This window comes from Passer domesticus, chromosome 15 (assembly GCF_036417665.1).
Source record: "Passer domesticus isolate bPasDom1 chromosome 15, bPasDom1.hap1, whole genome shotgun sequence".
In the NCBI taxonomy this organism is placed as follows: domain Eukaryota; kingdom Metazoa; phylum Chordata; class Aves; order Passeriformes; family Passeridae; genus Passer; species Passer domesticus.
In genome coordinates, this window is record NC_087488.1 from 8,998,053 (window position 1) to 9,013,606 (window position 15,554).

Genomic DNA, 15,554 nt, shown 5'->3' on the forward strand with positions numbered 1-15,554 from the left:
TGCCTTCTTTCCTGTGTGCCATCCTCAGATAAAACCAGTTTTATAAACAACTTTTAGCAAACTACGGAACAAAAATATTTGACCATATTAATCTATTCCCAAAGTGCGAATATCCATGTTTAAAGAGGGAGCAGAGATCCTGAATAACTTTTATTCTGGTTTCTAACATCCACACTCATGGCAGCAGCGGGGAGCACTGAGCTGCCCGAGGCACAGCCCTGAGCCTGGCACAGCTCTGGGCACCAGCTTTGCTCCCAGCACTGGGACAGCGCAGTGCCAGCTGCAGCTGCCCTTGGGGTTACCTCCCAACCTCACCAAACATCAGATGTGCTTCACCTGCTGGCTGCAGCCCCAGGAGCACGGCCACAATTCATCCCTCCTGCTCCTCTCCCTGCCACGCTGCCCTGTTTGCTCCCCAGACTGCTTCTGTTCTGCTCCTACTGCCCTTCCCTCTGGGCACCCTCACCAATTTTTGGCATCCTGTGTACATGACTGTTCCTCCCTGTGGAACAGACACCTCGTGACTTCAAGGACCAACTCAGGCAAGATTACTTTCTGTTCACATTTCATCCCCAGTGCTGAGCAAAGCTTGTGTCTGCTCTCATGGATGTCCTGAGCTCATTCTGCAGTCCCACATGGAAGAACATTAATGTCAGCCACAGTAAGTGGTGAAACCACGGCCCCGTGCCTGAGCCTTTGTGAGTTACAGGAAGAGATCAGCCTCCTACAGCACTCGTTTGCCCAGGACTGCTCGTGGGGTCCCTCTCCACTGTGATTTTTTGATGAGACAAACCAGGAGGACGCCAGAGAACAGAGATTTGCCATCAACTTCACTGCAGGACAGAGAAGAAATTCACCTTGCAGAGAGGCAGGTTAGAATTGATAGCCAGCATCCACAGTGTGCTCAGCCAGAGGATGGCCCTGGACAGCCCTGCAGGCAACAGTGCCCTGCTGCTGAGAGCAGAGCAGTGCTAGCACAGAGCTAGCACAGAGCAGCTGTGCTGGGGAGCAGCAGGGAGCCAGCTGCCACTGGCAAAGTGCTGGAGGGATGCTGATATCAGAGTTACTGCACACACCTGCCCTGCAGCAGGAACACCTGGACAGCAGCAGGGATTATTGACCCACACACTGACACCTGCCAAAGCAAGCACTGAGCTTTTTTGGTTTGGGTTTTTTTGGTGTGGTTGGGTTTTGTTTTGCTTTTTAAGACTCACCTGTCCCTAACTGTAGCAGCTAAATAACAAACGGGTGAAATAAATGGGTGTTCTTTTTTCCTTTTTAAAAATCAAAATATTAAAAGCACAGGAGGTACTGGAGTTTAATTTTGGGCTTCATTTAATGAATAGAGGAGGGAGATGAGTGCTGCCCATCCTGCCACGTGCCATCTCTGGAGTCTGACAGGTCCAGCCCCCAGGCTGCTGGGAACCACCATGGCCAGACCAGGGCATCCAGCTCGCTCTCCACACCCACCTCCAGCAGCAGGTGCCCAGCTTCTCTCAAACTGCTCCTAGTTCATCTGCAGTGAGTGACAACGGGGTAACAACCAACATTTTGGCTTTTTTTCTGACATAAGCATAACTGAAGGAGCTCAACACAAAGGTGAATTCAACAAGTATCTCCCCAATCCATGTGGCACAATTAAATAGTATTTTATTTTCAATAAATATACAATCTCCATCATACCAGACAATACGCTGTGGAAAAATAAAATGTACAGAAGCAACCAACAGGACAGCTTGACTGTAGCTAAGTTCACTTGGTGACCTGAAGAACTACCAGGTAAACACACACAACACAGAAAGCCACTGCAGTCTGTGAGAGAATTAAAATTGTGGTTTCTGGGTCTTCTTAACCGCCAAAGTCCCTGGAGCAGGTGGTTTTTTTGCACAGCACATGTTTGAAAGGACGTGAGCTGGTTTTCCCAGTACAAATGCTATTGGAAATGTTTATTTTGCTATATCAGCACTGAATCTACTACACACACAGACTGCTATTGAGACTGGCAGGTCACCGCTGACGGGACACGGGATCCGTCCCACGTGGGCCACACACTGCCCCGGCACACAAACGCACACACTAACAGCAGCTTAATTCTGTTAAAACTACTACAAGGACAAAACTGCAGTCAGAATCGATTTCACCACAGGTTCTACCGTTTAAAAAAATATTCTAGCCTAATTACCACGTTCACCAACGAGAGCACACGGGTACTTATATCTCCGAGAGGATGAGCCATGGGTTTGGACTGGAAGGACAGCAGAGGCAACTCCCAGCTCCTGCACCCACTCCGTGCCTCCCACGGCACGGCCACGCTCAGCCCGAGCTGCCCGGCCCCGGGGGCACAGCTGGAGCCAGTGGCACACAGTGGGACCACCGGGGCCAGCACGGCTGCCTGGGTGCCGCGTGAATCCAACGGAGCTGCCGCGGGGCGCGTGTAGGGTGCGAGGTGGGGTGGCCGAGTCGTTGGCTTGGTTTGTTTTATCTCCTGGGCTCATGTCACCTCGAGGGAGGCGGGCGAGACGCGGTCGCAGTCCTCGCGGGAGCGCAGGCTGTGCCACTGCTCCACGGCCGTGCGGTGCGCGCTCAGCATGCGGCGCCAGTGGTTGGACTCGGGGGCGCCCGTCGAGTACTGCCCGATCACAATCCTGCCGATGAAGTCGTTGCTGCTCTTCACGTTGTGCCCGTACACTGCGCAGAGCACAAACACACACCGGTCAAGGCAAAAGCACCACTCGCCCCAGCCACAGCCCTGCCCCAGGAAAACCAGTGGCCCACAGGTGTCCCCCCACTGCAGGCGCCAGCATTCCTGGTATGGAACTCGGCATCTGAAAATGTTAGAGAAACAGAGGCTTGGAAGGAATAAAATAAGCTGTACTACAGACTGAAATACAATTGAAATAAGACACAAATCCACAGTTACCACCGTGTTTACCATGAATAGGTAAAGTAGATTCAGAAAATGGTTTGGGTTGGAAGGGACCTCAAAGATCATCCCGTTCCAACCCCCCTGCCATGGGCAGGGACACCTTTCACTGGAGCAGGCTGATCAGTCCTGTCCAGCCTTGAAGGAGAATTACATCATGTAAAGAAGTGCCAAAAGCTCTGCCTGAGCATCATGAAATCACAAAGGCAGCCCAGCAGCCTGAGCCTGGGGAAGTGCAGAAGCAGCATCTCCAAGTGCCCTCCTCCAAACACACACTGCACAAAGCACTCCAGTGCTAATCCACAGCCTGCCCTGCTCGGAGAGGGAATTACACAGGGCCAGCCTGTCAGCAGGATGTTTACACAGCAACGATCTGCCATAATTATCACTGCAGCTACTTGTTAAATGTCCAGGAAAGCAACTGAGGGAGAGACACCAACCCAGCACCCTGTCCTGTGGATTAGCCCAGTCTCCTGGAAGGAAAGAGCGCAGACAGCAGCAAACCCTAATGATGGGCCTGATCCTGGCAAAGGCTGAGCCCTCCCACCAGACAGCAGCAAAAGCACTGCGTGTGCTGCAAACTGAAACCCTGCCTCAGCTCATTAAAAAGTTGAAATGAAGTCTTTGCAAGCTGAAGCCAGGATATCCACAGGCACTGCCTGGAATATTAACGATTAAAAAATCTCCTCAGGAAAGAGAGGGATTTTTAAGGACAAATGTCTACAGGAGCTCCAAATCCAGCTGGGCTGGTGCAGCCAGGGCATGTTCAGCCTGGCATGGAGCCCCTGCCAGCAGCACCAGCTCTGCAGGGCTGCTGGAAACCAGCACTGGCAGCAAAACAACCTCTGGAACCCCTGTGGCATCCCCCCGATGTGTGCACACCCTGACAGGCAGGCAGGACACCAAGCACAGCGCACTCAGCCTCACTTCTGACCACACACCTCTGCCAGGGCTGGGCATTTCCTTTGTCACACACCCCACAAGTGACCAGCATTACTTCAACCTGCCCCTCTGCCCTCTCCACTCTCTGCAAGGCTGGTTCCTCACCTCTGCACCAGTCTGGGATCTTGCTCTGGGTGGCTCTGGCACCACCTGGCAGTGCAGTCCTGGAATCAAGCAGTGCCAGGTTACATCTCACTTCATCCTCTGACAGCTCTGACACACACAGTTTATGGGCAGAGATGCTTCTGCTCACCAAATTACCTGTGGATATTTTAGGTGACAGCAAACCTTCAAATGCCCAAGTAATTTGTTCAAATAATTGCTCTAAAAAATCTACCCTGCAACTCCGAGCCCTGTGAGTCCATCTTCAAATGACATTTAGAAATGATCTGGGGTTCACCACCCCAGCAGGAAGACTGCATCTCTTCTGCCTGTCACCATCAGTTATCTGGGGCTGATGCCATCAGGACACGTTGCCAAGTAAGTGCCTCTGTCAAGAGGCCAGGTTGGTGATTTTTGGAAAGGCCACCTTCTGAGGACACAGTCAGGAATTCTAAGCCATCCATCTCCAACCAATACACAGCTTGTCTGGGTTATTAATGAGTTCTCCTACAAAGCAATGGATCACAGGTGTAGCTAGCAGGACTATACTAAATGTTTTGCTATGATTTATTAGCCTACAGAAATCAAATATTGTGATAAAACCATGTAAAAATATCCCAAAACCAAAATTTTCAACAGAATTTTTTTTTCTTTTCTTTTATTTTTTTTTTTCCCCAGTCTTTTTGTTTGTTTATTGTTGTTGGGTTTGGGGTTTTTGGTTTGGTTTTTTTTTGGTGTTTTTTTTTATTTAATTTTTTTGGGTTTTTTTTGTAAAATTAAGGAAGATAAAGCCTAATCCTGGGAGACAGCACCAAGTAATTTAAACCAAGAAGCCTTACAGGCCACCAATTAATCACAGGATAAATTAACAGTGGAGAAGAAGCTCCCCAGGCATACTGATTCTTCAGAAATACTCCATGCCAGGACTGTAAAACAAGCAGGTGTGCTAACTAAGGACACCCACCTGCTATTCTACTGTTGATCCAAGTATTTTGAATTCTTGTAATGCAACTTGCTAATCTCATTGTGTCAGGTAATTAGCATGCTGAGTCCTTTGGGGTATTAATGGGCTAATTATACAAGCACTGTTGCTTCTATCATTAACTACTGTAGATGGCACAGGGACTTATTGCTGAGGAAGAGGGAAGACACATTTTGCAAGGCCAAATGCTCATTCACACACAGACCATAAGAGGCTGCACTAGACTGACCTCAGGTTTACACACTCACAGCTTCACCACAGCAGCTTTCTCAGATCAGAGGTCTGTGTGCTAAAAATTCAGCTTTACCCATCAGGTCAGAAGCCTTTTAAATTCAAGGGCATGCCTTTCTGGGAGGCTAACTGCTTATTCCACTGCTAAATGGCCAGGATTTGCTGAGCAATCTGCTGATGGCTGAGCTCACCAGGATGTGGAAGGGACCTCACCCGAGAAGGGGATGGAGCTGGCATAGAGAAAACAAAGCCCTTCCTTTGCTCACATTCAAGAGCACCATTTCCCTGTTGCTGCCACCAGTACTTCCAAGAAAGCTTGGGAAAGAGAATGCCAGGAGCCCACAGGCCCAGGCGAGCAGCTGGAAGCACAGACTGGTGCTCCTGCCCTGACACAGAGAAGGGGAGCATCTCCCCCAGTGCTCCCTTGGCTCAGCAATCACACCTCAAACAGGGGAGGAACCATTTCCTTGAGCACCAGCAAGCACCAGGCACTGCTGCACTCAGGTGTGCCCCTGCAGCAGCTCCAAAGCCCTGCAGCAGCAGTGCCAGCCCCCCTGATGCACACACTGAGCCCTGTGTGCCCCCAGGCACCGACAGCACTGCGGGGCTCAGGCACAGCCCAGCAGACACAAGGTGAGCTGCACTCCACGGGGGCTGGCCTGCCCTGGCTGCAGGGTGACCTGCTGATGGCAGCAGGGCAGCCCTGGGAGCCCCTGAGCAGGACAGCCCTGCAGGGCTGAGCCAGAGCCCTGTGCTTCTGCACAGTGACACACAGAGCACAGTGACACACAGAGCCCAGTGACACACACAGCACAGTGACACACACACAGCACAGTGACACACACAGCACAGTGACACACAGCACAGTGACACACAGAGCACAGTGACACACAGCACAGTGACACACACAGCACAGTGACACACACAGAGCACAGTGACACACACAGAGCACAGTGACACACAGCACAGTGACACACAGAGCACAGTGACACACACAGCACAGTGACACACACAGAGCACAGTGACACACACAGAGCACAGTGACACACACACAGCACAGTGACACACAGAGCACAGTGACACACACAGCACAGTGACACACAGAGCACAGTGACACACACAGCACAGTGACACACAGAGCACAGTGACACACAGAGCACAGTGACACACAGAGCACAGTGACACACACAGAGCACAGTGACACACACAGCACAGTGACACACACACAGCACAGTGACACACAGAGCACAGTGACACACACAGAGCACAGTGACACACACAGCACAGTGACACACAGAGCACAGTGACACACACAGAGCACAGTGACACACACAGCACAGTGACACACACAGCACAGAGCACAGTGACACACACACAGCACAGTGACACACACAGCACAGTGACACACACACAGCACAGTGACACACACAGAGCACAGTGACACACAGCACAGTGACACACACACAGCACAGTGACACACACACAGCACAGTGACACACACAGCACAGTGACACACACAGCACAGTGACACACACACAGCACAGCTGCACCCCCGCCTGCAGAGGGGCCAGTTCCACACAAACCCACACCTTCAGCCTTGGGGCATTAAAAAGCTCCTGCTCTTTCCTTCCAGCTTGCCCCACAAGAGGTGAAGGTGGAGAAGCTCCAGGGTGCCACACTGAGTCCAGGTGTGTGACTGTACAAGTGACTGAGCTGTGCTTCCTATGCCTGAACATCCCCTGGCAGAGTCTGAAAGGAGCTCATAGCAAATTTCAGATTCAATCTGCCCTTGGCCACAAAAACAGTGACACCATGGAGCTGCTCAATAGCAGAAAATAAAGTAATTAACATTTGGGATTTTTAGAGTGACCCAGACTCTGGTTATGAACTGGTAGAGGCTGCTTTCCATTTAGAAGCATATTTTCCTGATGGAAACTACACACCTGATCTCATGAGTTCTTTCTCCACTGTCACAGTAATTTACACAATGGCAACATCCATTTCCAGGCCAACGCAGAGCAAAAAGCAATTAAAGAAGCAGAGGTCAAACCAATTCTTTCTGCAGCTGCTCTTCAGAAGGACACTTTGGAAACAGAAAAGCTTCTTAAAAAGACATTCTTTATAATACAAATGCTGAAATACAGAAGAAAATCACCTTTACTTATATCCATTAAAAGGGTTGAATTGTTGAGGACGAGGTACATGATGTAAGTAAAACATTTTCATGTTATGAACTTATTGAGGCAGCGATCCTAAATGATCCATATCCAACTGATGGGGGCCTGGGTGCCACATGAGCTGTTCCTCTGGGCTCAGGGCCCATGTCTCCCAGAGGGCTCCTGCACAGGAGGGAGGGCTGAGCCCCCCAGCCTGGCTGCCTGCTCCCTGCAGGGCTGAGGGCACAGCCATGCCAGGCACTGCACACCCAAGAGCTGCTGCCCAGCAGGGCAGTGACTTCCAGGGGATGCAATGGGCCTGGAGCTCCAGCCTCTGCTCTGGGGACAGCTCCAGCCTGAGCCCTCCCTTGTCCCCTGCCAGCCTCAGTCACATGGAATCACTTTTTGCCAGTCAGCTGTTTCCCATGGCACTATGTAACTCAGCCATGAGGCTGCTGGGTGGCATCAGCCCTGGCACCAGATCCAGCCAAAATGCCTTTCACCTTTCCCTCCACACTGAGAACTGCACACCGAGCACTTGTGCAGAGCACAACTGCAACCATCATCATCTATGAGTCACGTGCAATAGCAGAATTCAATCTGGCATTTCAGAAAGTCATTCATCCTTTGAACATATCAGCATCCTTGGAATGACCAGGGAGGAGCATTAACTAAGCACATTTCCTTAAGCTGGCTTCAAGGCTATCAGTATCATTTACAGGATGGGGACATGGTTGAGCCTCGCAGCTGGGCTGTGAAACATCCTCATCTCCTGCAAACTCTGCTCTGCCAGCTGTGCTGAGCAGTTACTCAGCACCTCCTCAGGAGTTACTCAGCAGTTCTGGCCGTGCTGCACTGCCTGGTACAGCCACACAGTTGTGGTGGATACCCCATGTGTAGAGATGTGAATCTTGACTCCAGGTTTCAGAAGGCTGGTTTATTATATTATGATATATATTATATTAAAATGATACATTAAAACTATACTAAAAGAATAGAGAGAAAAGGATCTATCAGAAGGCAAGAAAGAACAGGAGTGGAATGATAGCAAAAGCTCATGGCTCTCAGAGAGTCTGAGCCAGCTGACTGTGATTGACCAGTAATAGAAACAACCAACATGCACCAATCACAGATGCACCTGTTGCATTCCAAGCAGCAGACAGTTATTGTTTACATTTCTTTCCTGAGGCTCCTCAGCTCCTCAGGAGAAAAAATCCTAGCAAAGGATTTTTCATAAAATATCATGGTGACACACAGTGCCTCTGCGTTGTCTGTCCCAGAGTGCCAGCAGGGAATGTCAGCGTGCTGCAAGCTGAGAGCTCCACACCAACAATTAACTGTCCTGCAGACTCCTACAGCATCACCTGCAACACAACTAAAGCCATTTAACTCAGAGAAAAGAAAAACCAGCAAAAACGCCCAAGGCTGCACATAGGCAACTGAGAGGCAGAGTCCTCCTGAGGACACAGACCTCATGGGACTGTGTGGTCTCTCTGGCAGAGCCACATCCCTGCTGGCACTGACCCATCAACACTTCAGCACTTCCCACTCAGCCTCAGCACTTGGTGAGGTCTCACAAAGTGCCCCCTTTGCACACCTGCCCCATGCAGGCAGGCAGGACCCAGTGCCCAGCCCTTTCTGTGCCCAGTGCCCAGTCCTTTCTGTGCCCAGCCCTGCCTCAGCCAGTGGGGCTGAGCTGCCAGGTTAAGTAGGACTGAAAACTGCTCCTGAACTGCTTGACATGTGTTAAAAGCTGTTTAGCACAAAGAGGTGCTACGAGGAGCAGCAGCAGCTGGGCTAATGATGCACACTGAGAAGGTCACAGGCATGGCCCAAATCCTGCCCTTGCTCCTGGAGCATGGCCTGTCATATTTAGTGGAGAGGAGAGAAAAGCACAGAAGATGCCGTGGTTTCCCATTTATCAGTTTAATCTCCACCAGGGTCTGTTGGGCACATTAAACTCTCTTTCCAGCCTTCCCCTGCAGTGGCTGCACCTGCCCAGCTGCAGAGGGAACTGGAACTGCTGCTGCACATGGCCACACAGAGCCACAGCAAGAGACTCTCTGGAAACCTCCCACAAGGACAGGGGCACCCCTGTGCTCTGGCTGGGGCTCCCTGCACCCCAAACCAGGCGTGTGCCCAGTCACAGTCTGCTCTCACACAGGGAGGGGAAAGCCCTGGAGCAGCCAGCAGGGAGCCAGGGTGCAGGGAAAGTGTGAATGCACAAGTGTGTCTTGCAGGGATCTCAAGGGCATGCAGGGATGACACCTCATGGAATTACCTCATCAGGAGACACTGGAATAATGGGCTGGATGCATCCATTGCAACAGTCCAGAGGATACTGGAAAGGAGTGTCCATGCCTGGCTTCTGCCACTTCCAATCCCCCTTTTTTTTAAAACTGCATCTTAATTCTCTGCACTATGAGCCCCAACAAGCACACAGATGGCTTCATGCATATTTACACACCTGGCAGGACGAGGCTGCAGCACCAGTGCCACACAGCACCTGCAGACACAGGCAGGACAGCCGTGCAGGAGAGGCAGCCCCTGCCTGCACCATCATCCCTCCCCTGTGACAGCCACGGGGCCACACAGGAATTCCATTTCCAGACACTGCTCTGCTGCCCTCAGCAGCTCCTGCCACCCAGGCTTCTCTTCATCTGATACACAGGCAGATTTTGGCCTTGCAAGATGTTTGAACAATTCCTGTCACTGCAGTGTGAGCCAAACAAGATGAAAAGCTGGGGGCAGGAGAGCCATGGCACTGCTTAAATTAGGAGGCTTGGCAAAAGGAGCCAGCACCTATCACCAGCCTGGGAGAGGAGGGCTTGCTCCTTTCTTCAGGGGAAAAAGATTATCAAAAGATTCCACAGAACTCCAGGACAGGCAGTTTCTGCCACATCAGATGCAGCACATTTATTAACTAAGTCAGGCAACTTGATGAATCTAATTTTGCCTTCTAAGCAAGCAACAGATCAGGTCAGGAAGGGCCAGCATCTTGTTGCTCTCACTCTGATTAATGGCATTTCACTCCTCCTTGTTAATGCAGTCAGTCTGCTGCAAAAAGCCAAATCCAACCCCAGAGGACCTTCCCTGAGTGACCCCGAACAGGACTGGGCCTGCAGGACCCCACTCAGCATCTCTGACTGACCCTCTGCTGCTCCAGGTGCCCACCAGCACCTGCCACGGACACCAGCAAGTCACAGAGGGCACAGAAAGGGAGAGCAGAGGGGCCCCTTCTCCTCCCCAGGGGGATTTGTACATTTGGGAATGCACACAGAGCTGTGAAGAGCTCTGCTGGGCCTCAGGGGTCTCCCTGCCAGCACATCTCCCCAAAACCCTCTCACAGGACCTGCTGGGCCACCTCGTGTGGCCCCCAGGGCTGGAGCAAGGCCTGGAGGGCAGGAGGCAGCAGCCAGGAGCCCACTGCTCTCCCCAGACCTGGGCAAGGACCATATGGAGGCTGCTGCATAAATGAATGGAGTGTTTTATAACACCAGACACAAAGGAAAATTCTGATCTAAATTAAACAGGTATAAATCCCCAGAAAACACAGTGCTGACATCAGTGGGGTTTTTTCAATTTTTTCTCCTTTGGCTAAGATAGGATTACACAGGTTTTATCAGGGATTACATTTTGCTTCTGAGCTCTAGATATGGGAAATATACAGACAGTCCAATACTTCCAAAAGACATATCTAATAGATGACAAGAAACAATTTTCTAGCAGTGAGTTGTCTAATTATCTGTCCATCTAAGAGATGTTATGGTGCCCAATATGATAGTATTTCAAAAGAGAAACCAAATCCTCCTCCTGCATTCCAGCACGGGAAAAAAACCAGTTTAATTTGACTCATATATTGGAGATTTCTTCCCTATATCTGTGTGCAAAAGACAAAGTGCCTGAATGTTTGTTGGGTTTTCATGTGGGAAAGCAAAAGCAAGAGGAGAAAGGAGAGATGGGCAAGTCAAACTGCAGATGTGGGATGTCTCCAGACGTGGTGGTTTCCATCCCTGCAAACTGCAGCTAGAGGTGATGCTGGTACCTCCAGGTCCTACTTCCACATCCAGGGAAATCAGAATTCAGAAATATTTCTGGAGAAGCCTCAGGACAAAAACTTTCACAACTTTCAACCTGCTCAGCTGACTGGGACATTTGGAAATCAGTCTGTTAATTAAGAAAATGCCACTGAAAAAGCCCCACTAGCTTTGCATTCTGTTGAAACATGCAGCATTGGTTCAAAAAGAAAACATTTCAGTGAAAGCAACCCAATTCCCAGAACTGCATCATTATCAATACACACCAACAGTTACCTTTTTTTTCCCCCTTCAAAATACAAACTTCATTATATGGTCCCCATATTTTCCTAAAGGCCAACTGAGAATGAGCCCACAGAGGAACCAGGTATATTGCTATTGAACAGCAATCTGTTCTTTTAATCAAGTACTGCCTGTTAACTGGAGGTTAATTAGAGCCCTGGAATGAAGCATTGAAGTTGTGCAGGGATCTGAAGACACACATTGCAGCACCTGGAGCACAGAGGTGGCTGATGGCATGGCCAGAGCCCTCTGCTGTAGCCACTGAAACCACAGGTACAGCTCTGCAAATCCCAACACTCTTGGGAACAAAAATACTCAAAAAAAAAAGAAATAAAATGGAAAAATGGGTCCTAAATCTTTACAGAAAACAGAGACATTGCCAACTTTTGAAACATATTGAAAGGTGAGGAGTATCAGCAAATCCTCCCAGAAGACAGAGTGCCCATGAGCTGCAGCCTCAGCCAGGACTGACCATGAAGTGTCACCAGTGCAGGGCACACGCCTTTCAAGGTGAATCTCTCCACCAACAAGCACGCCCTGCCCAGCCTGCTTCCCTCCCCAGGCACAGCACCCTGCCCTGCTGCAGCCAAGGCCCCCTTCCAGACAGGAACAGAGCAGCAGATGAGCCCCACTGCTGCTCTCCATCAGCCCCAGCGCTGTCCCAGCCCAGCCAGGCCAGAGGGAAAAGCAGATTTTCCCTCTACAACTGCATGGAGATGATCTACCCAGAGCAGGGAGATGATTCCTCCCTCTTTGGGGACTCTGCTTGAGTAACAAGCCCTAAAGATCCTGCCATGCAAACATGCCCAGAGCTCATTTAAAAGAGAAGGACACACAGCCACCACAAGGACCTCGGGGAGACAAACATCCCTAACTGAGTGCTGAAGGTTCTCTTTTTTTATGGTAAGTGATGAAAATATGCTGAGGAGTCACTGAGACACAGTTTGCCCTGGAGTGCTGCTGGTTTTTATTGGGCCATCTGGGCTTTACTGCAGTGCAAACAGCATCACTGATGATTGTTATTAACAACATTATAATCATTAACAAAATGCAGTGCTCAGGTTTCGGGTGTAGTCTGCCTTCCTGCTGCACAGCCCGAGCTTTCTGACAGACTGAGATTTATTGGGCAGCCCAAAATCCCTCAGTGTGAGAGCACAGGGTCTCTGGGTGCCCATCACCCAGCCCTCCCAGCACAGGGGCTGCACTTGCATCTCAAATACTCTTTTCTCCTTCATGGAAATGATCCTGGCAGCAGCTGCCAGTGCTGCTGTCAGGGCCAAACTCCACCTTGCCCTTGCCACAGACAGAGTCACACCTTGCTCACAGGTGTACAGGGTTAGGAGGACACCCCACCCTTCAGAGCCAGCCCCACTGCTCTGCAGGTGAGCCCATGGCTTGCCTGCACTCAAGCAGAAGATGGCACATGGGGGAAATGTGTCATGTTGCCAAAAAACCCCAAAAAGTGCAAAAAAGAACCATTCAAAAGAGTGCATTTCTGTTACAATATGTATATGACTACTCATTACCTAGACAACACGTTTGATGAAGTAAATGAAAATCAAACATCCTCTCCACCAGCTGTTGCCTCACTTTTTTATTTATTTATTTTGTCAGGACATTAGACTTGTTATGATTATCAGTGGCTTTCTGGTTTCAGCCTCTTTTGGGGAGAAGCTGTTAACAGACAATGCTTGCAGCAGCAATCCTGACCCTGGATGCTTTTTCCTGGAGAGGACATTTCCACCAGAGCTCATCCCACATCATTTTGGGCACTGGACTGGGACTGTGAGTTAGTGGCAGCTCCAGCAGCATCTGAGGAGGGAGCAGAGGGAAGGCAGGAAGACAGCTGGTACAAGGTGTGCTGCACCAGTGTGGAAGGAGAAGCATTTTGGTCTGTAAATGCCAATAATTGACAGTATTGAATCCTTGTGTGCCTGAGGAGGAGGAAAGACCAAAGCACCAGCCCAACCACCCCCTCCAATCCTGGCTCTCCCTGGGCACATCATCCTGGAGGCACCCAGGGCCCCTCTCCAACTCCAGCTGTGCCCCAGCCCTGAGCTTGGTGTGGAGCTCAGCTCTCCAGAGCACCACCAGGAAAGCAGGATGGTGCTTTACCACGTGTCTCCTCTGTTTGCACACTCAGTCCTTGGTAACTCACAGCAAACCATGGAGAAATCCACACCAGACTGCACTGAACACAGACAGCTTGGTTCAAGATGCACAGGAGAAAAACACACAGGGGGGAAAACAAAATCCATGTGCCTTTGTGTGGATGGTGCCTCACCCTGCAGCGTGGCACCAGCCCACGGGAGCCAGGAGCCCCAGCTGATGGGAACTGGCAGAGCTCCAGGGCTCCCCAGTGAAGCCAAGCCAACCTAAAGACAGCTGCAGACTGGGTCCAAAATACAAAGCCACAATAAAGGCTCCTTTAAATTATTGAAGACATACTCACTTCTGGCTCCCATGGCTGCTTTTACAGCTCTCTCTCTCCATTCTAAGCATCATCACCCACCCCTCAAGCAGGATTATTTTGCTTTTCAATTGGACTTTGACTCAACAGCAAATTTAATTAACTGACCTAATGGACTAGAGATGTGGATTAGAAGAGAAAAGAAATAAGAAATAATTCCAAACAAAACACACAACAGAAAGAACCACCACTGCAGCAAAAAAGAGCCCCAAAGCACCTAAGTTAAAAAAACAACAAAACTAAACTATGGCCCTGCTATGCAGAGATGCAAAATAGAGATCTCATATTGCAAGACACCCACACTGCCAAACATTTGTTCTTGATTATCTTTTAACAGAAGATCCCAAAGCCCTTCACGAGCCCTTAAGCTGAATAATACTGTAAGGTGCCAAGAAGGAACTCTGTGGGGAACACCACAACCCCCTCCCAGACCTTCAGAAACTCATTTCAGCAGAACCCCACAGATGCACACAGGAATAAACTGGTGCTGCACTCCACACACCTCCACCACCATCAGGAGCCAGTCTGTCACCTGGATGAACACTGAATGTGGCTCAGCATCTTCACCATGTCCCCTGATCCAGAGCCCTTGTGACAGGCAGTGCAGGCACTGACCTAGCAGCAGGCTGCACACACCAAACCATGGCCAGCAGCCCTGGCTCCAGCTCTCTGCTGGCTACACCAGCCCACATCTCACACCAGTGTCCTGGGCACAGCAGAATGCCCAGCCCAGGCAGCGCCCTGCCCACCCTGCACCCCATCCTCAGGCCAAGGGCAGCCAGGGGAACCCGGCCCCACTGCTCCTCCCAAAGCTCTGCACGTTCCTTCCCAGCTGGGCAGCTCCTGGGGACGTTTCTGGCCTGGGATTATTTATTGCAAACTCAAAGCAAGCGGTGTGTCAGTCAGAAAATGAAGCCCCACTCAGGAGGCTCAGCACTGAAATCAGCGTGACACGGTGATGGATCAGCCAGGCTCCCACTGGCTCACTGGGAACACTCCCCTTTGCACAGAAAAAACCTCACAGATCCACCCATTAATCCACCTTCATTGACTGTGCTGAGCAGCAGAGCTCCCCTCACCCTCCTGGCTGCAGAGCTGCTCCCTGTTTGCCTTTTCTGCTCCCAGCAGGAAGGAGGGAAACGAGGAATCCAGTGATTCACACCTGTCACAAGATCACCTGATGGAAGCTCCAGGAACAAATCCATCACTGCACATGCAAGGTGCAGTCAGGGTGACATGCATGCCAAGCAGTGATTAATTACAGGTGTTTTGCTGAGGAAATTTCTGAGCATGAAGGGCAACATTTAAGCTGCTAATCAGCATCACTTTTTGTTATAACATGTTTGAAAACAAACGAATGGTTTGGAATAAGTCTCCTTGAACCAGCTTTGACAGCTGTATCTTCCATGTAAAAATTAAAATTAAAAAA

At 50.3% G+C, this 15,554-nt stretch overlaps 1 protein-coding gene across 2 annotated transcripts in view; it reads right to left on the bottom strand.

The window, feature by feature from the left end:
- Positions 1-1,633: 1,633 nt before the first annotated feature.
- SYT17 (synaptotagmin 17) overlaps positions 1,634-15,554 on the bottom strand; it is a 35,918-nt gene continuing 21,997 nt past the window's right edge. For both annotated transcript variants that reach the window (XM_064390059.1, XM_064390058.1), the window contains exon 8: positions 1,634-2,688. In XM_064390059.1, coding sequence (XP_064246129.1) covers positions 2,492-2,688 — 197 coding nt within the window. In that variant the 3' untranslated portion in view covers positions 1,634-2,491. The remainder of the gene's footprint in view (positions 2,689-15,554) is intronic.